This window comes from Alligator mississippiensis, chromosome 8 (assembly GCF_030867095.1).
Source record: "Alligator mississippiensis isolate rAllMis1 chromosome 8, rAllMis1, whole genome shotgun sequence".
Taxonomy (NCBI): domain Eukaryota; kingdom Metazoa; phylum Chordata; order Crocodylia; family Alligatoridae; genus Alligator; species Alligator mississippiensis.
This window is the reverse complement of record NC_081831.1, coordinates 73,846,654-73,868,280: the sequence shown is the minus strand read 5'-3', so window position 1 is coordinate 73,868,280 and position 21,627 is coordinate 73,846,654. Positions and strand designations below refer to the sequence as shown.

Sequence of the window (21,627 nt, the reverse complement as noted above, 5' to 3'; positions counted from 1 at the left end):
GCCCCCCAAAGCATGGGGCCCAAGGCGACCGCCCTGATTCGCCCCCCACTAGGGATGGCCCTGATAGTCAAGCATTGCGCAAAGCCAAACGTCACAGACTTGAAACAGGTTTCTATACTAGTTCTAAAAAGGCTACAGAGTGTGCTGTTGTACTGTGATATTATCACACTTCAGCAACTGAAGACACAAAGCAGTAATGAACTCATGGTGCTAGACCATCATCCAAAACCTAAAGTGGCAAAGAAGAGGTTTCAAATGATTTTACATGTTATCCTGCTGCGACAGTTGAGTGAAATACACTGGATTTCATTATATTTTAATTTTCAGTGAAATGAACTAGTTCTCCAGCAACCAACATTTTACTCCCTTTGGTCAGTTATCCTCTCTTACCCCTGCAAAATTCCAAGGGAACTAAAATGGTACATACAGCGTGTGTCTACACAAAATGCTAATGTTGTAGCACAGTAATTCTACTGCACGTTAGCACAGCTGGCAAAAACCCTGCTAATGCACTAATGTGCAGTAGAATTACTCTACTGTGCATCAGCGTCACATAAAAAGTGTTCATCTGCACTAATGTGCAGTAGCACCAATTATGGTACATTGTTAATACGTGTCATTAGGGGTGCACTGTTAGAGATTTCGGGGGGCTGATATCAATAGCCAATTTATAAGGAGGCATATCGGCCAATACCAATCCGATTTCCAATATGCACCCTGATGGCTTGAAGAGCAGTGTTCGGCTGGTAAGTCTGTTGTGGTGGAAGGGGAGGAGGAAGGGAAGGGGCATGGAGGGAGGCAGATCCAGGCCCCTGCAATAAAGGAGAAAGTGGGGCTGAGGCAGGGGCAGGGGCAAGGGCTGCCCCGCTGCGGTGGGGTGGGGCAGATGTAGGACAGAGCCATGGCTTGTCTGGGGGGCAAGAGGGGGCGGGGGCAATTCCCACTGTTGCACACACCCCAGGGAGGGCATGGGTGGTGTGTGCCCCCAGATTTGTTTGGGGCAGGGCAGGCTGCTGCTGTGGGCTTGGGCCAGACTGCACTCAGCATAGGGCGGGCAGCAGTGGCACTGGGAGGGGGCCTATGGGGGCTCAAAATTCACCATAGCACCCCCCCAGCCCTCCTCCCAGTGCCTGCCCCTCCCTGAGTGCAGCCTGGCCCAGCCCCCACCAGGAAGAGGTCTGCACAGCCTCAGCCACAGCCTGCAGCAGTAACCTACCCTGCCACACACAGATCCAGGGGACACATGTCCCCCATGCCCTCCCAGGGTGTGCACAGTGGCAGAAGCCCGCCCCCCTCCACATCCCCTGGACAAGCCGTGGCTCTGTCCTGCGCCCGCCCCACCTGGGCAGTGCCTGCTCCAGCCCCACACCCTCCCTCATGTCATATTGAATGAAATAGTTAGAATGTTTGTAAAGGTTGCCCATTAGCCAGTTTCAGGAAGAAGATAAGATTTATCTCCTTATTTAAGTCATTGTTTTTGGACTACATGCAAAGGGTCCTGACTTTGTTTAAAGTCTTAATTTGAATTTTATCTTTAGAAGTCTTTTACAAAAAGAGCAAATATCCTGAGTTCCGAGAGATCAAACCCTAGAGCCTTTTGACCAGATTGGTAAGAAAAGGTCACTTACAGTGATATGGAAGTTTCCCAAAAGTAATTTAAGATGATTAACAAAAAAAACTAATTACTAAGCAAAAGAATCTGTTGAGTAAGATCTGAGCCCAAATTTCGGGGTAATGACAGGTTTGAGTAGGAGGAGCCCATTGACGGCAGCCCACTCAATAAAAACTGTAACTTACTGTCCCAATTTGGAGGTGACTTCACTTGCAGAACTACGAGGGAAGAATCGCAAGTGTAGGCCGGATCAGATTGATCACCTGAACCAACGTCTCCGTGAACACGAATCTCTTAGTTCACGCTGAAGCTGCAGAGCGCCCGAAAGGGACTGAAGGAAGAGGACTTAGTCCCATCACTGCTGAGGCCAGCCTATTGAATTGTATTGCTGAGGCGAGCCCATTGAACCGTATTACTGAGGCCAACCCATTAAATTGTACTACTGAGGAATGAAACCATATTTTGGTATTTGGCTTCTCGGAATTCTAGGATTGTAAGTATATTATAAAAAATAATAGTATCGATTCAAATTTAACTTTTAGTTGCAATTGTAGTTGTTTTTGTAACACTAATTCTTATAGCATTGTTTGGGAAGGAAGTGCATTTGGAGCTAATATATGTAGTTATTGTGTTCTTAATGTTTGTGGTGTTTCTTAAAGCTAAGCAGTGTTATATACGTAGCAAAGAATTTTAAAATAAAATTGTGTTGTATAAATTAAGTGTGTAATCATTGTGAAATCGTGCAATCAGCTAACTACTCCCCCAGCCAGTGCATCAAAACGAATCAGTAAATTGTGTGGGATTTTCTCTATTCCATAACCCACTAGAGACACCTCACTGCAAGTGCCTTAATTTGCTCCCTCATGCCCCTTCCCACCCCTCCTCCCCTTCCACCACAACAGACTTACTACCTGCGTACAACTCTCCAAGCTGGGCTGTGCTCCTCGCTATCTATGTGCCGTGCTGCAGCTGCACACATGCACACAGCATTTATCAGCCATGTCAGGCCAGTTTCCAATACAGTCAATTTTCTTTATATTGGTGCCCACCCAATATTGGACTGATGTATCGGTGCACCTCTACCTGTTGCTACAGGTACTAAACTTGATGCTCCGTAATTATGGTGCTTTTATGAATGTGTAGACACACCCACTATAACCCAGCCACTAGAGACATTTATTCCTTTCTCCCTTGCTTTAGCTCTCCATATTTGTCATTTAGCCAAACAATCCATATTAATAACTCCTATAAAAGATTGACTTTATTGGCTGTGTAAAGGACAAAGCCCACCTCTGGGGCTCTAAAGAAGGTTAAATTAAAAAATACCTACAATTAAAATATAACACCATCACCTTTTGCTGGCCAAGTTTTAAAAGTGGTTTCATCCTGATCTAATTTTGGGTGCTGTGACTAGGATTCTGATTTAAATGGTGCTAACTGAGCAGCTGGAAATTTAGCCTTTTAATTTTGCAGATAAAAAAACACCATGTGGAATGTAAAACTGCAATATCTTAATTGCTTTTTTGGTTTCTATTCTTTTTTGCAGAGAACAACGAAAAGTTTCATTTTTTAAATGAAAATGAAAAATGTTTGCACGCAGCCATAGAACTCATGTTCCAACCTGCCCGGCAAATTAAAAATGGGCCAACTTAAAAAAAAAAAAAAAAAAAATCAGCAAGTAACACAGAAAATATTGCTTGGGGTCGAATGCAGCTCAATGGACCAATAGAGTATCTGACCTTCCAACAGCCAGTTTCACACCCCTTGGTCTAATGTTAAGCCACTATTAACATTGCTTCCGGCCACACTTCTGTAATGAAAAGAAGCTGAGCTAGTCGAATTCCTAACTGCTCACTGTTGTTATCTGAATGCTTTACAACGCAGATGCCTAAATGAATTAAGTCCATATTACTTACCAGCCTTTTTTCCTTGCAGATCTTGTGAAATATGGGCATGAAGACACAGGAACAGCAAGGTCCCTTTTCCTTAAAATTAAGGAGTAAAAATTTTTTTAGTTCCAGTTTAAGAAAACTCTATATGGAGAGAGATATCTACAAAAAAAGCATAAAGAGAAAAAGGCTCTGAATTTGCTACTAACATTAGTAAAAACAAGTTTGATATTTTCCTAAAATGTATTTTGCACGTGGCTTTTCATCCAATATCATTTGTATCTTTCCTTCTTTTCTTTTGAAAAGTTCTGAACAGCATCAACTCCAGATATTGAAAAGGAGAAAGATGTCTTTTTCAGCATGAAAAGTCTACTCCAAAATATGGCCCGCTAGAGTTCCATATCTCAGTATCTAGCATGATTTTGCAATACCGACTAGATATAGGCCTGTTCTAAAGGAAATGTGGCTTGTCGTGACAACCTTAAGAAGGCCCCTCCATGGAATTTTTTTGTGATAAGCATATGTTTTACTCTCACGACTAATAAGAGTGCACAAATTTAAATGAAAGTAGAATGTGACCTCAGTCTTTCACTCTTATATACACATCTGTATATGCATACTCAACTTTCACAACTGCCAATACATTGCAAGCAAAACAAAAGCACTATGCATTTTCTTCCTCATGAGGTTACCATGTGACTCTCATTCTCTTGTTATTCTGGAAGCAAAACACAATTACAAGTAGCAGTTTCTATTATGAACATTTTAGCCAGAAAAAAGAGAAAGGAAAATCATCTGTGTGTCTAAAGTAAATAGAGACGGTTGCGAAAATATTAGTTCTACCTTACATTTTTGGAAAAAGCTGTATTCTTTACTATTGTAGCAATATTAACTCTTCAACTAATCATTGTAGAACACACTACTAGAGAGTTAGCTTTTTTAATTTCAAAATTTGCCAGATTCTGATAGCAGAACAGCATCATCACTGGTAAGATGAGAGCACTTCAGTCAGACCACTGTCACCTGAATAGTAGCTGCCAAGTACTACAAGGGAGGGTTTGCACCTCCGTATCTACTTCTGAAAATCCTTCTCAGAGGCTTTTGGCTTCAATTCTGTTTCCACTGATTTCCTGTCTGTCAGCAAGACCAGGTCTATTCTGAATAAGGATTATCCATCTTTCAACTGGGTTGCGGATAGTTTCAGTCAACTACCTTCCAATGGGAACTGTCCTACTAACTCATTAGGGGCTTCTTTTTAAAACCTGTCCTATATAACTGTAGGGAACTGAAATGAAACAAATATAACTGCAGTTTATGCAAAAGGCTTACTGTTCAACCTCTAGACAATGCATGATCTTTCTCTTGACTGGACTCTTTCTGGTTAACACAGTTGCATGGTGATGCTGTTCAAGGGGAGCACACCGTGAATTGGGATCTTCTTTGTCTTCACATTTTCTGTCTTTCCCCTTGTTAACACGATCCTCTACGGACATCTTAGAATCCTTTACAGTAGTCTTAGATGGTGGCTGGGACAAAAAATAGCAATTAAAGCATAAAATAGTAACCCCTGGCATAAGTGACAGTGTGTAGCACACAAAAGAATTTTGCTTGGCATGCATGCCTTGGGAAAAGCCAGGGCTGTTCTGCCACAACAAGGATTGGGCCCCTCTGCCACCTGGCTCTGGCACGCCAACACCTTACAAGTTAAGGTTGCAGGTATTTTTGACATTGCCTGAAAACATAGCTTTAGTTCAGGGGTCAGCAATTTTGTCTTCAAATGGGAAAAAAGATAACAAGTGGTTCCTCAGATACTTTCCCCTGCAGTAACTTTTAAAGACACCCAGGTCTCAATCTTTTACCACAATCATACTAGCTATGAGATTTACTTTGCCTGGCTAATCAAGGTTTTTAAAAAACAATTCTGTCTTGAAAGTGGCAGCATATATTAAAAATAGTTTTCTCAGTCCCCAATTTACTTTAATTAAGCTATTTGATCAATTAATTTAACTTCAGAACACTTACATAAAGCAATTTGATGGAGGACTGTCAGAAAAGTCTCACAGGAAACCACTAAACTTAAGTTGTACAAGTTTTAAACTATGACTTTCAAAATTAAAACTTCTTTGCTCTCAGATTCATAAATTAAGTTAATCAAAGACAATGTATATGCTTCTGAATGTAAATGCAAAAGATCTCAATTGTAATTATGATCATAACGTCTTAAGTGTTATACCCTTAATTATCAAGCACTGTACCTGAACTGGTTCCACTCCTGAGGCATCTTGAGCTGCACTGCTACAGCTGACATATCTTATAACACTAATTATTCCCTGAATAGCGATGCGCCTGTGCTCCCTGTAGTGCAAGTCTTCAAGCTCCCTCTCCATTTCACTTATGGTTTTCAAGACTGATTCAAATGAAAAAAAGCAATTCCCACAAACTTAACATTTTTAAAGAAATACAGTCCCACCAAAACGTATGAATGCTGGACACATACAAGAACATTGAAAAGATATTGTTGCTAAACTTAAAATGTCAATTTGATCCACAATTGAACTTTGAAGGAATTTCCCCTTCCATATCATTTGCAGACTAATTGAAGACCAAACCTTTTTAGTCTGCTCAGAAATAATATCAAGTAAATACATAATTATAGGCAAGTAAGTTTCCATTTAATATGCTGTGCTGAATTTTATTTAACATCATTGCACTTTATGTTCTTCAGTATGATGAGTTTTTTGAGTTTGAAGATGGAGTAGAACAGAACATCTACAGTGCAAACTCATAAGGACAGATTCACAATCAGTGTGAACCGTTATAGATCCACTGTAGTTAACATATCTATAACAATTTACATCAGTAGAAGGTCTGGTCTATCAATAGCAGCTATGGAATCAATTTTTAAGATGCATTTGTGTAACAATTAACATAATGCATTTCCTGACTAAATGCTCTAGAAGGAGGATCCAAAAGAAAGTGGGCATGCACATATAGGGAGTGTTTATACCTTTATTTATACTTCTGTTGTTTTGACAGTATTCCAGAAAGGTATTTGGCAATGGTGGAAAAGGGTAATATCCACCAATGACAGTTTTCTTCATATGATCATCTTCGTTTTGAGTGTTAATCCACCTAATAAAGCTTTTCACTTTGGTATCCTTGGTATATGGTTGACCTTTGTGCCACCCTATTAAAACAAGAGATTTAGGAATTAAAATAAAAGAATTAACCAGGTCACTTCAATTGGCTTCTATCTACAGAAAAAAAATCAATCTTTTCTTTTCTTTTTCTGCATGTGTCTCAGAGAGGAAATCTAACTACTTCCCTGTAACTGCTGAAACTTGACTGGTCCCAGGTTTTAATCAATCCAATAAGACTTGGATACATTAGGGCATGGGGAGAAAACTAATTTTTTTTTAAGAAACAGAAAACTTAACTGTATCCAACCAGGGACAGACTCCAGAGGATTTTTAAAATTGCTTTTCAGTAAAATGGAAGGAGCATGACAAGGTATGCAACAGCGTAATAGCTGAATTTGCTATAAAAGCAGACTGCTGTTCTTCTGTATCAATAAAACTCACAGAGATATATAACAGCTCCAGGATCTCATTTTCCAAAATGGTAGATGTATAACCATATACAAATTTATTTGTTTAAAACAAATGCATTTACCTGTAGCGAATATCTGACTCTCATTCGATGTTGTAAGGTAAATGGGTAAAGGATGTTCAGTGATGTTTCGTACCACTCTCATCTGTGTACACACCAAGTACATCACTAGAGAGAAATAAATTCAGTTGGTAATAATATATCATTAACAGTATTGCAGTTTCAAAGTTTTCTCATATCAAAGTGGATACTAAAAACAAAGATAGCTTAGCTCCCAGGTTCTACAAACCCTGAAATATATGCTTAAGCTTTAACTTCATGTTAAGGGATTGCCACGTGGAATCTAACTGGATTTGCAGCTGTTAAAGATGCAACAAGGATATGCTGATGTGTGTTAAGCTTGTGTGTGTGTGTACACAAGATTAGGGCCCTAAACGGCTGTGATATGATTAAAAGTAAGTTTACTTGAAAGATATAGATACGTTTTTCTCTCTGGAATGTGATATTCAGGTACAGATTAAAAGTTAGGCATAACAAACCACCCAGATGCCATAACAGTGTTAACAAAAAACAAGCCCACTCTTTCATTAGGCTGCTTACGAAGTGCACTATAATAATTTGAACTTTCCCAGGGATATTAGTTTAGTGCCCTATTTGATTTACGCACAAGAACTTAAGTCTTCATGATTTCCCCAGAACATTCGAAACCATTTGAAATCCACATACTGTGTTAGCCCCTAAGTCCTATATTCTAACAATCAGAGCTGGATGTGAAGAGCCTTTTTTTCTTAATGATTAAACATTTGGAAAGCAAGAGAGAGGGATGCACTGATTCTGTGTAATGTGGATTAAAGGATTTCTCTAGAATGTGACAGACCTAGGCTCAAGCCCTTGTTCTGAATCTGGCAGAAAAGGGACTTGAAAACGGGTTTCCAATATGAGCTCCAGAAATACTAGGCTATCAGTTATTCTGCTTAGTTTATTGATTGGTCCTTCTCTGTCTTGGTTTTTTCCCATGAAAATTTTGGAAAGGTCTTAATATTACTTTTCTACTATAAACGAAAAAAGAAAGCTTGAAGCTCAGAAGGCTTTGTCCAATGGAAGAACTAACTAGTTCTTTATTATCAGGTACTGGGAAGAAACAGCCAATGCAAACAACTAGAAGTAACAGTTAAAAGTAAGGTACACTTTTACATTTGCTTTCACTCATTTTCATGTCAATTAGTTTGAAAAAGAATGCGATGGTTAAAAGAGGTTAACAGTTGTGACACCATTCATCACAGAAGCCCTACCAATCCATACCCCTTTCCCTTAACCCAGAAACACAGCAGTGACTATTTTATGAGAAACAGTAGTTTATTTCTTTGCCCCTAGCCATGAACTCTCATCATGCTCCACTGGTTAGAGCTGTAGTCACTCACATCACTGATGTTTCTGTGATACATACTAATCACTGTTGGCAAGGAAAAGAAAGTGCTATTGAAGGTGGTACAGTTGGACAAAAAGATACGTCAACTTCAGTCATGGTCAAAGCAGAAAAGAAACACCAAATACTAAATACTAGAGAATATAAAAAGTCCTTAAAAGCTGCTGCAGTCAATGACATGAAAACAAGTAATCATACCTAGGAATAAAAATATTCAGTTCAGTCTTTTTAATGACAGCAGGATAAATAGGGTCTGGATTATCTTGACTAAGCAGTTGGAAAAGATATTCAGAAATATATTAGCCAAGTCAATAGAATTTTAAATAAAACAGAGTATTAGTACGTTTCCTAAAGTGCCTTTCAACATGCTTTATCCTTGACATGAAAGTAGTCCCTGGAGTGAATATGCAGTTAATTCCTAATGTTCAGTCCATTCTTAGACTTTGCTAGGATTGCTGATGTGTGTAAAAAGTGTCATTGCAGTCTTTGTGAGACTCTTACCTACTAGGGGTCTAGGCTAAAACCATAGACTTGTTTCATACAAAAAAAAGGCTCAGTCTGCTCTACGTACAAATAAGCAGCTTAAAGATGCACATGCTTCATATCCTGCTACCAATCCATCACTTCGGTATATGGTGCAGTTAGATGAAAGTTTTAGATGAAAATTTTCAAACTTGAGTGCTCAAAAGTTACATGTTCAAATCTCTATTTATGCACAAAATGAAGTGCTGTGCTACTAGTTACTTCAGCTGAAGTCTTACCAGTATATTCTCTGAAGTCAAACTATGTGCATTCTCTCTATATATGAGAATTCTGACAATAATATGCATTCTAAAAACAATTAGAATAAAAAGAGAGCACAAAAATTCTAAGACCCTATTTTCTAGTGCCTATAGATCTGCTTCAAAATGGAATGAAGTCAACAGGAAGTCTCCCACTGATTTCATTGTATGTTTGATCAGGCTCCAGGACCAGTGCATCACATGACTGCTGTGTAGCTGTTTCTCCCTGGCTGAGAGATCTTATAGTTTTAGGCAACTGTTTATCATCCTGAAGTGACTTCAAATAAACATTTACCAAGTGTTCTAACCTATCTTTGCAAGTCCCTCAGAAAAGTGAGCCAAGGGGTAGGTACTACATGCATCTCAATTATATCCAGATTTTGCATGCACTCTCTCATCTTGTCAGCCAGTTCTGACAAGTACCAGGGATCAGAGGAGTACAGTCATGGATGAGAGCTAGCCAATAACTGCATTAGCCCATCTAATGGATGGTGCGTGTTTCTCCATTTGTTAGTAGATATTAGTAGCTGGAGGCAGTACTTGGATCCATTGCTTTTATTAGACAATCATAAAGAAAGCAGAATTTCTAAGCAGGCCTTACTTTATCTCCACCTGGTCAGTATGTTCCTAGCAATGTTTATTGACGTTCCTATAATTATTTCTACCTGAGGTCAACTCAAGAACACAAAGTTCTCTCTTAACAACTCGATGCAGAAACTGAAGATTACGAACAAACGGGGAGCCTTATTAACCTGATTATCCTTCCAAACACTTCACTAGTGCTCTGTGATTTCCATTAGCTTCATATTGTTTTCTGAGTGGAGTTTAAAGAGTTACTTGTGACATATAAAGCGCTAAATGGCTTTGAACTTGTTTAGTTGAGAGACTACCTCCCCACTATACAGAACTGACATAGCTATAGAGTCAGTGGACTTTTATGAGAAGGGCTTCACCTCGGAAGAGAGAATGGGAGTGTCAGTCAGATGTTCTCTTATGTACTCAGATTCATTCAACTTCGTCTGAACCACAGCAAAACAGCCCATCTTACCTAGATTACTGGGCACGTTATGGCATGGTAAGGGTTACCAATTTTGTTGAGGGGTGCACTGTTTGGGTTTGCTTTTATTCAGGTCATTTATTTTTGGATTCGGGATAAGGAAAATCTATACAGCTATTTTTTTTAAAGTAATGATGTCTGGTGCTCGAAATTCATGCTCATCTAAGAATGTATTTTGCATTGAAATAAAAAAGAAAATACAATCATCATAATATTATAAAAGATAAATACTTGGGTGAATATGTTCAAACACATCTGGCTGAGATGTGGCAAACAATTCCAATATGAATGGCTGATTTGAGGTCCCATCAATAACATGTACCCAGCGGCTTGTCCAAAAATCTTCACCATGTTCTGTCCAAAACAAACACACACACAATTACACCATTAAAACTATAATTTTTGTCAAATATTTAAAACAATTTTTATTAAAGAAACCTTTCTTTTTTGTCCGTTCAGTCCGTCCCACAAATGTCACAAGGCCAATTATATCACAGGAATGACTGTTCGGTAAGTTATCCAGTTCCGACCTAAAAATAAAAATTGGATATTTTTTTTTTTTTTTTTTTTTTTTTTTTTTTTACACACACACACACACACACACACACACACACACACGTTAATGACTCAAAAGGGAAATGACTCAGAAAAATTCCTAAATGACAGAAGAGAAAGGGTGGAGGGGGGGCAAGGGACACAATTATATTTTTTCTATAATATCATTCAATATTCAATGTTAATTAACAAAAACTCACCCTTCAGAAAATATAGAAATCTTTATTTTACCTAGTTATAAACCGGTATTTAACTTCAGGTAATCTCCATTCCGGTTTAACCATTGATTCGGGAATAACAGTAATTTTAGTTGGAGGATCTCGAACATTCAGGCTGATTTCTGAGGGGGAAAGAGGAGAGGAAAACAGACAGAACAGTATTTTAAGCATGAAAATGCATTTGAGCAATGGAAAACTTATTTTGACAGAATGAATAAAATGAAACAATTTTATTACATTTTCTAAATTACTAACAAACCCCCTTGATTCTAGATCTCTATGTGGATAGAGTAAGGACTGCACAAAGAAAGGGGAAAATATATATATAGGAAAAGCACTACATAGACCAGTGGTTCTCAACCTTTTTATACTTGAGACACCACTCAAAGACTCAAGGCGCTCTTTGAAAAATGCCAGCTTAGTTTTCACTCCCTTTTTTGGACTACAAAGCAATTCTCCTGTTGCAAATAATTCAGATCACAACAGGTCAGAATGATTTTAACATTACAGATTCCTATTTAAAAATGGAGTTGATCTTGTGAGTCATGTTTGCACACCTAACAGTGCTAACATTGAATGGTACCCCTGAAAGGATGTCAAAGCACCCAAGGTTGAAACTACTGGTATAGATCAATCTGTTGGTGGCCAGGGAGGCTTTTTTCAGTATCTTCTGTCAACTAGTACTGATATTAATACTGACTGGCTCTTAACCACTCTGTCCACTGGTTTCACCCTCAAAGAGCACCATAATTTTCAGATAAATTCCAAGAGATGAAACAAAAGGGAAGGCAGGTAAAGCCCACTGGCACAAGTTCTGATATGAGCCCGAGCAGTTATGAACTAGATGTCATGGGGGCAGAAGGCAAAGAAAGTAGAGGTTACATTGCTATTTCCCTCTCCATGCCATTCCATGGCATCTGCAAAGTTATACATAGCAAATAGAATGGTTTAGGCTGTAGACAGCTTGGTTAACAGAACCATTTTTAATTGGAAACAGGGTTGGGTGATACAAAAAGGGATGGTTTATGGTGTCTATTTATGCAGGTGATACTCTGAGCTATATGGATAAAAGAATATTCAAATCAAGCTATTTTATACATCTTCGACATCTTAGTAATTTACTATAATATGACATTTCACTGACAGGATCATTCTGAAAAATATAACAAAGCAAATGCATTTTCAGATAGTTATATAAAATGGACCATATCTATTACCCTACAGATTTTTCTGATATTCTTGCAGTTTACAGTACTATTCTCTATTTTTACAGGGCCCATGAAAACAGCTCATCCATCAATCTATGACATGTATTTTTTAAGTAAAAAAAAGAGTAACTCTTTGTTGAAAGGAGAAAAAAATACAAGAAATACTGTACACATTTAAGAGGAAAGAAGATGGGTCAGATGCCCCATGAAACTTCACCGAGTTACTGTCTTCATTCTCCTATTGTGTAGCTATTACTATTTACAGCCTCTTGGTCTTACTTCTCATGTTGATTTCGATTGCCCTGTTGTCATTTGCACATTAACACTTGTGGAGTGCCACCAAACCATTAAAAATGGTTTGTTTACATAAGAAGTCCTCTCAGACTGGCATATTTTATTATGCCCCTTTGCTGCAGGAAGGTCTGTGACAATTTATAATTATAGTTAGGCTCACTTGTAATCATTAACAGTTTTCATTCATCTTCTTCCCCTCCCCCCACACTGAAATCTCCCTGCCTGGCAGAACAGTTCCTTTTCCTGCCAACTCATCATAAACACTTCAGATGTTAAGATCTGGTCTTAAGGCAAAATATATTAGGCAGAAAATACACAGCTTTGAGCAGTACCATATACTGTTTATTTTCATACAGAGTGGCAACTACATTAGCAAAACTGTCACCACTAATAAAAGACTAAGACACATATGCCATCCCTCTCCAATACACAGCTTTGCTTGTTTCAAGGAAATGGAGTGGCTTTTCTGAAAGGGTGTCACTGATTAATTCAAATGCGAGTACATTAGGGAAAGGGAGTTCATTTTCAGGACAGGAGAAAGAATTGCTGATGACAAAGCCCAGGGTGGGGAGGTCGTACTTTGCACAGAGAGCACTGGCATTCCTTGGCTTTAAATCACACTGGGAAATAGCAGAGAGAAAGTCATTTCCTTTCAACAGAATCAGCATATCAAGGGCTCCCTATGGCACTATTACTTCAATGCATTAGACAGAAGTCACAGACACAAAGGGAGTACTTAACACACCCACCCAGGCTGGGTGCTACACTAACACAGAATATGAACAGATCTGTTTTGCTGCTTTAAAAGTGTGGGGTTGGGCTGTGCCTAGAAAGCATGTATCAACTGCTATGATCTCATACTTTCCTCTGCTGGATTCTGCAGTGGTGCAAGTTAGCCAAGTCACCCTAACTTGGATAATGAATGAAGCAGGGGTAAATAAAGCTGGAGTGGTTTTGCTACACTTGTGTTGCTACAGAATCATGCAGGTTAACAGCTGCATCAAGGCAGCTTATATGAGTATCCTTTGATTTGATACAATTGTTATCCTTTGATCTGATACATTTGTCTACACCCAAGTTGACTAATAAAAGTTGTTTTGTTTAAAAAAAGCTGTCGACTGTCACTACAAACATCTGTTGGTTGCAGAGATCCCAAAGTATCCAAAGGAGGCTCAAGTTTTGTATTCACTGAAAGAGCTGCAATATAAAGAGGAGTCCTTCAGCTAGGGCCTCCTTCCAGATGAACAGAGCTACAGGACTCCTCCCCCTTACAAAATATGAAAGCATATAACCTTGCATTTACATGGATACGCTTCTCAAGAAACTAAAGATTGGCAGCAAACTGGCCCTACAGCTCTGCAATGGGGTGTAATTCCAAAACTCAGTGCTCCAGGAAACCCCATCAATGTCCTGTGCGTTTCACCTGCTTTTATATGGGAACACAAGCAAGTCAGCTGAAAGGCTACCTAATCTTACTATGGCTCCTGTAACTGTCAGCTGCAATAATGCTTTCTTTATACAGCTACACTTAATTGAATCGGAACAGATTTCTGGAATACTTAACCAATTGTAGCAAATCTCTTCATCTGTGAATCCCCTGGGGTTGGCTGTGTTTTAAATGGATAACTGGCTTTGATAGCATACTGTTCAAGTAGAAGCACTGTGCCAACCTTCATACTGTTATACCATTCAGGACATAAGGAATTCCACAAAACCATTGATGTCATGCCTGAACTGTCAGCAACTTCAAAATAAGCCTAAGAGAGGGGGAAAAAAATAAGTGTTTGACCTTTGGTAACACAGAAGAGAACAACTGTTGTTTTTAAATAACGATTACAATTCCCGCTGACTTGACAGTAGTTTGCCTAGTAGTTTCAATACTAGTCACACTTACTTGAAGCCATAGTTAGCACCAAGAGGTTAAATTTAACAAAAGGAGTGCAAGAAATCTATACCTCCCTGCATGAGAATCCAACTGATGTAATTATTTCTGTTCTTAGCACTGCTAGTTGCTGAAAGGAACAGAAAGAGTTACAATCAGTTTCACCTTATTCTGTTCCTCTTTTAGGTGGTTAAGGAAATACCCTGGGTAGGGGTACACAAGAAAATAAAAATAGAAAATGCAGAGAAAAAGTAAAGTGGATTATTAGCTCATCAGGCATCAATACAGATTTATGAAAAAGAGGGTCTTAATGGAATTAGTGCACCATTCATGTTAATAAAGATACTTGCAATCTTTAAAGGAACAAACTAACAACTTATTACTCACTCTGCACCTTAAAGACATTTTTCTCCCCCCAAATAAACACACAGATTCAATCACCGAGAAGACGATTTGTCATGACACTCTAGAGAATTTCGCTGTCTGTGATGAAGAGTATCTTGCATCCAAAAGCTTGCCTAACTCTATCCCAACTACATGTTTGGTTCAATAAAACATCACCCTCAGAAATCCTTGCCATTTGCATAAATGCTAGACCATCACGGTTACATCATTACTCTTACACTACTGTTATTTGTGACTGTCCGTCACCAAACTGCAGGTTCAATCATGAAATCACATCTACCTGGATTTATCAATTCCATATTTTAAATGGCTACACTTTTATAAAAGTAACATTTTTAGAGTTTATTTGTTACTGAATGCATGAACCTTAACCATATGGTAATTAAATTGCTTCCATGCATTTTAGAGCTACTCATATGAGAGGTCTAATTCATGTTGCTCTTTTACCTGATATGGAACGTCCAGTCTTTTGTCAGGTTTCCCATAGTACCTTAGTCTAGATTTGTGCATGATTCTCACAAGCAAGGGATGGAAGTGAATTCTGCTTCTCCAGCTCATTTCCAGATGACCAAGGGAGATTAATTTGGATGCTATGGAAAAATCAAAATGATAAAATAGTTCATAAAGTCAGATCTTAACATGTCTGGTGGCAAACGTGCTGCATACATTTCACCTGTGGCAAACTATTTGCTAAGTGAACAAAATGTTGTGCATTTTTATAAAGTTTCTATCATAAGAATCTGTTTGCTAATGTCACACATGTTGGAACTGAGTTCTTAGTCATTTGTTCATAGCACAGACTATACTTTTAAATTGTGGTGACATATGTCTAAAGCACGAGTACCACATTTGCAGCACATAAACCATCACCACGAGCAGTGGAAAACTATTCTAAAACTTACACAGTTCAATGAATGAGGCCCCTGGTCATGCAGCAAGTTCTGCGTGACAGCACCTGGCACTTCTCTACACCGAGCACAATTCACACCTCCATGCACTGGCAGGGGCCTGTAGCAAATATCTCCTTATGGGTCCTGCAGGCACTGCAGTTCATATATTTCAGCTCAGATTTTACTTCAAGTATGGATGTAGGCCTCTATTTAAAAATAATATTCTGAGAAAACACTTTTGGGCACCCTAAAAGATCAGGGACCAGCCAGTGGCTCTTAATTTAAAATGTTTTCCCAAATATCTAGAAACAAAGCAGGGATATCTTTTACCTATGTTGCAATCTAGGTTGTTTATGTTTGGTGGGCAGGAAACATAACCTTTCACTTGTTGAGATCAAACATATATTTGTTAAGCAAACAACACAATAGGGTCCTGCCTCTGATCTGGGGGTTTTTCTCTCTCCTTCTCATGCACTGCTTTGTGTACATCCTTTCACAGCATCAAATCACGTGTGCGTCAGCTCACTAAAGCTCATGTTATCCATCTAAAGTAAGTAACCGTTAATCAACAAACAACAGAAATCATTTCTGTGACTGTTGTGGACCCCGTCAAACAAAGGTAACAGAAGTAGATGCTTCCCAAGGTACAGCTTCTTGAGAAATGCCAGCTAGGTGATCCACAGGACAGATCAGTTTTCCATGGCCTGGATTCTGGGCCTGACACTGTGGCCCCTGCTACATGTTACACATGTTATGCAATTAACTGGTTAATCATACAATAAATTTAGGCTGGCCACACGTGCAAAGTAATTATCACATGATAAAAATCACTACCCAACTACAAAAAAGAGCCAACCATCTACAAAGTTAGTGCTTGAAAATGCATACCAACTCAATAGCTGCTTTCTATCCAGCTTTCATTTGAATGTATAGCAATGCCCAGTGAACAAGACCCTAAGGTGAATTCATAGAATCACAGAGAAGCAGAGCTGGAAGGGACCTCCAGAGGTCATCTAGTCCAACCCCCTACCTGAGGGAGGATCATTCCTATTCAAACCATCCTATACAGATCCATAATTTAAACTCTTGGTAAAACTGCCATCACCCCTGCCATGGGTAACAGGGAATCATGGTAGCCAACATCCTGCTTCTGTTAATATATACTCATGAGATCCTAGGGAGAAGGCCATGCCCCCCCTGCAGAGGAATGCAACCACGACCCCCCCAGTCCATACCAATCGGACCAGGGGATAAAATTATTTTCTGACCCTAAATCTCCTGAGCGATCTTACCCTGAGCAGAGGGGCAAAACCCTCTAGCCACGAATCTCTGGCTTTGGTCCTAGCAAGAGCACGGGCACAGCCCAGATACAATCCCTAGCTCTGACTGCAGCCAACACCCAATGTCTCTGAAGGAGGCTTAAAAAAACCCTGATGCAGGTAGCAGAAAGTGGGGGGAAGCAGGCCCAGAAGCCTGGGAAATCCTCATAGTAGGACATAGGCATAGCTATGCCCAGGTCATCCCTGACCAGTGCCTGATCAACCTCCTCTTGAACCCCTCCAGTGATGGCGAGTCCACAACTCCCCACAGCATCTCTTCCACAGCCTCACTGCTCTAAAAGTGAAGACGCTTTTCCTGAGATCCAACTTAAACCTACTTGGCTGCAACTTCAGGCCACAGGTCCATGGCCAACTGCAGCAAGAGAGGAGGGGCACTTTCCCTCCTCTTTACGGCAGCCCTTCAAGTATTTGAAGACTGCTAACATGTCCCCTCTCAATCGCCTTTTAGACTAGCCGATCATGGTGAGCTCCTTCAGCTTCTTCTCACATGACCTTGCAATCATCTTTGGCGTCGGCTTCTGGACCCTCACGAACGTCTCCATGTCCTTTTTGAAACGTGGCGCCCAGAAGCACAGCCGAGACTCCAGACGAGGCCTAACTGGTGCCGAGGAGAGAGGCACTACCACCGCCCATGTGACGGCGCCACTCACCCTCGACGTCGACCTGGCCCGGTGGCTTCTCGACCACCCACAGGTCGCCGTACGGGTCCTCGTTGTTCCACAGGGGAAGGAAATGCTTCCTCCCACCCTTCAGGGGCAGCCGGCGGCTCTCGGCGGGCGGCGCCCTCCAGCCCGGGGCCGCGGCCGGGTGGTCGCCCACCACCTCCAGCTGCTCCAGGCACAGGAAGCCGGGGCCCAGCTGCCGCTCCTCGTATAGGTAGGAGCAGCGCACGACGCGCACCTGGCAGCCGGCCCGCAGGGCACCGCGCTGCACCAGGCGGTGCAGGGGGGGCGCCAGGTAGCACTGGCGCTGGCAGATGCCGTCCGCCAGGGTCACGTCGTAGCGGTACTGGGGGCAGGCGGGGGCCGAGGCAGCCGCTCCGAGACCCTCGCCCAGGTATCGCTCCACAGCCACCACGGCCAGGGGCAGGGCAGGCTGTGGGGCTGGGCCCAGAGGTGGCTCCCGGGTCACCCTCTGCAGCCAGGAGCCCTGCAGCCCCGCCCCCACCTCCCCCACAGCAGCAGCGGGGACACTACCCTGCTTCTCCATGGCCGCCCCCCCCTCACAGCGCCCGAGGCGACGGTGGGCGGGGCCAGGCCGGACCCCCTTCCCTCCCTTCAGCGCGCAGGCCCGCGCGCCGCCATACTGGTCGCGCTCGAAACGCCCAACGGCCGCGTGCGGGGCGGGGCCGGGGCGGGGCCGCGTTCGAGACGTCCAACGGCCGCGCGGGGCCACGTTCGAAACGCCCAACTGCCGCGCGCGGGGGGGCGGGGCGGCGTGAGGCTGCGTTCGAAACTGCCAACTGCCGCGCGCCGGCCCCGCCTCACTCCTGGGACTCCTCAGCGGCCAGCGGGGCTGAGTCGGCCTGTCACCGCCTCCCCGCAGCCGGCTGTAGCTCCTCTCTGGATCCATCCCTCGCTGGCTCCAGCTGCCTCTTGCTTTTTTTTAAAAATCGGTCGCTATTGCTAATGGCTGTCGTGACAGGTCTCCATCCACAGTTGGCTGGAGCCCACTACTGCTAATCAGATGCTACCTCTGGCTAACGACCCGGCGATCACTACCTCTTCCATTGCTACCTATGCACACAGCGAGCTATTGCTAATCGCTGTGGGCATTTATACACTGATTTACTTAACCGATTCATCGAGTCTGCTCTGCCCGTGAGCTGAGGCGCGCTGCGTGCAGTTGTATACGTGGCGAAATGCACGTCAGCGCGCAGAAAGTGCTTGTACACGAGCGCGCCTCTGAGGTGTTCTTGTTCAAAAGCGCGCCGTCCGCTTTTCGCAACGTTTTGCTGCTTATACACGTGCGTGCGGCGCAGCGCGCCTCAGCTCGCACGCGGAGCAGGCTCGACGCGTCGGGTCCGCTCGGAAGCGGCGGATCGCCGGCATGGCGCATCTGTGTATAAAATGCCTTGTCTGCCTATAGCTCTGGCGGTGTGTATATGTGCCCATGGGTAGCTCTAGCTCTTGCTATCATTAGTCTTGCTACCTGTCTATAGCTAGCTGTATCAATCACTATCACTGCTCTCAATCAGTCGATCAATAGCTGGTCTGCTATCTATTGCTGTCTATCGCTTCTGCTAATCTATTGCTATCTGTCTATCTCTACTCTGGTTAATGTGTCAGGTGCAGAGCTACCCTGCCCTTCTCCCCACCTGGTATTTCCAGGGCTCCAGTCTGTTCCCTTTTAGCTCTCGTTTCACTGCGTCGAGCAAGCCACGCTTCTTTGGACTTGCCTGTTCTACCCAAAGAGCCTTTCTCTGCATCTGATGCTGTCCTTCCTGGACAGGAGCGATCAGAATTGCACCCAGCTGGGGTCTCTGGTGCCTTGCACCGTGGTATTCCCTGTCTTTGTTTGAAACAAAACCCCCGGACCTGTGAGCAAGCAGCCAGTGGCCTGAGGTCTTCCTCCTTTTCAGGTGTTCCCAGCTGATGAGCATCTAACAGCAATTCTGGTGATCAATCTCTCAAGTGCACAACCTTGCACTTTTTAATATTTAATTTTATCCCACTGCTGTGACTCCAGTGCTATTCTTCTTGTAAAACATCGCAATGATCCTCTTTGTTAAGGACCCCTCCACCCCCAGGGTTATCATCCTCATGGATTGTGAATGATTTGTACAAATTTCCTCCGTGCTGCTTGCCAGGTTTCTCTTGGTAACTGCCTTCACAACGACACTGAACTTGTAGTTCCATCCTCCTGCGTGTTTACTATCCCACCAGGTTTGGTGCCATCCACAAATCCGATCACAACTGAAGGTTTCCTGCAGAAATCTAACAGATGTGAGAGGAAGCAGAAGCAGCACAAAGTGTACAGAAGGATTTGAAAGTCCAAATGGCTTCTGGAAACCATAAAAGAGCCCTTATTTGGGTGCAGGTAGCTCCTCTCGCTGCACCTACTGCTTACAAGCATGGCTGCTTGAAGACTGACATGTTTCGCACGTAGGAACAGAAGGAGCTCTGTGAACCACAGTTTGAGATCTGTTAAATACATCAGCCTGCTGCCTTTCAGACAGTGGACTATTTGCTTTAAGGGAAACAGTGGAAACCCCTATGGCTTAGATGATTTAAAACCGAGAAAAATGCAAGAAAATGTATGAAAACAGTCCTTCACTGAGTGGTTGCCCCAGGATTTCTGCAGATCTCTATAATCATTCCTTAATGAGAAAATTTACAAACAAGACAAACATATTCGGTGAATTTACATTTAATTTAGATTGCGAAAGCAACAAATTTTGTTGCATTTGTTAAGCCCACACATGCCACTAACATGCTTAAATGCCTTATAAAACAGCATCTATTGGAGTAAATATTTTCATTAAATTCACACTGGTTGAAGATTTCACATAACAAACAATATTATCAGACTTTTCCCAGAGGTTTGCTATATAAGCTTTCAACTAGAAAATGGCTCACCAGTTCTAATGGGAAAAGCTGTGGGTTACTTGCAGATTCCCTGCAATCAACATGCTTTCAGTGCCTCCAGAAGTAAATGCTTGTCCTGTAGGGTGTCTTGCTTATGGCAATGCCATGTACTTATGATTAAAACTTTTTGGGAAGGATTTCCATGTCTATAAATCACGCAGGTTTGACTCAGAAAAATGCTGTGGATGCATAGGGTCTGCATACTGAAAGGCAGCTATTTGTGATGGTACAGATCACAATGTCTAATTCTGAATAAACCTTTATGCCTCATGCTGGAGCTCCCACTGTCTGGTTCCTGAAGGGTTTTTTTCCCCAGAGCAAGGGTTCAGCCACACAACAGAATCAGAACTGAACGGGATGAAGCTGCTTTAGGCCTCAGTTCTCTTTACATTTTTCCCCCTGGTATGTGAAACTGTTAGCAATGGAAGAAAGTACCCATCCCTGCTTATGAGTCTATCCGAAAGTTTCCCTAAGAGCATTCCAGTACGTCTGATCACCATATGGCGTGTGACCGTACATTAGACAGGTTGCAATCATCCTGAGAAAGGCAGCCTTTGACTTCTTTAGAAATACCTTCACAGTCCGTAAGGAAGAGAAACTATATAGTCAAAAGGTAGCAGTGTCTGGACTGCTGATACTTGCCATGTACTGAGCTGGCAAACCATGTGCTTCACGACAGGCATGGAAGTAGATCACTGAATGGGATTGCTCATGCTTAACATTTAGGAAACTTTTCCTGAATTGGCCTGGAATGCTGAGCACTTTCTTTGTAGGCTCTCCCACTTGGGCCTAAATTCCAAGTATTTAGGTGAATAGGAGATGTGCTTCTGATTGCTCTGGCATACATCACAAAGATCAATTCCAGTGTTCTCA

At 41.9% G+C, this 21,627-nt stretch overlaps 1 protein-coding gene across 1 annotated transcript in view; it reads right to left on the bottom strand.

Moving 5' to 3' along the window:
* The window catches only part of RADX (RPA1 related single stranded DNA binding protein, X-linked), a 32,123-nt gene extending 13,637 nt beyond the window's left edge, over positions 1-18,486 (bottom strand). Inside the window, exons 1-11 of the mRNA XM_059732861.1 lie at positions 17,818-18,486; positions 15,385-15,527; positions 14,215-14,407; positions 11,162-11,270; positions 10,814-10,905; positions 10,607-10,729; positions 7,174-7,278; positions 6,509-6,688; positions 5,757-5,908; positions 4,831-5,027; positions 3,529-3,597 (exon numbers count right to left, since the gene is read on the bottom strand). Coding sequence (XP_059588844.1) covers positions 3,529-3,597; positions 4,831-5,027; positions 5,757-5,908; positions 6,509-6,688; positions 7,174-7,278; positions 10,607-10,729; positions 10,814-10,905; positions 11,162-11,270; positions 14,215-14,407; positions 15,385-15,527; positions 17,818-18,376 — 1,922 coding nt within the window. The 5' untranslated portion in view covers positions 18,377-18,486. The remainder of the gene's footprint in view (positions 1-3,528; positions 3,598-4,830; positions 5,028-5,756; positions 5,909-6,508; positions 6,689-7,173; positions 7,279-10,606; positions 10,730-10,813; positions 10,906-11,161; positions 11,271-14,214; positions 14,408-15,384; positions 15,528-17,817) is intronic.
* Positions 18,487-21,627: the final 3,141 nt, after the last annotated feature.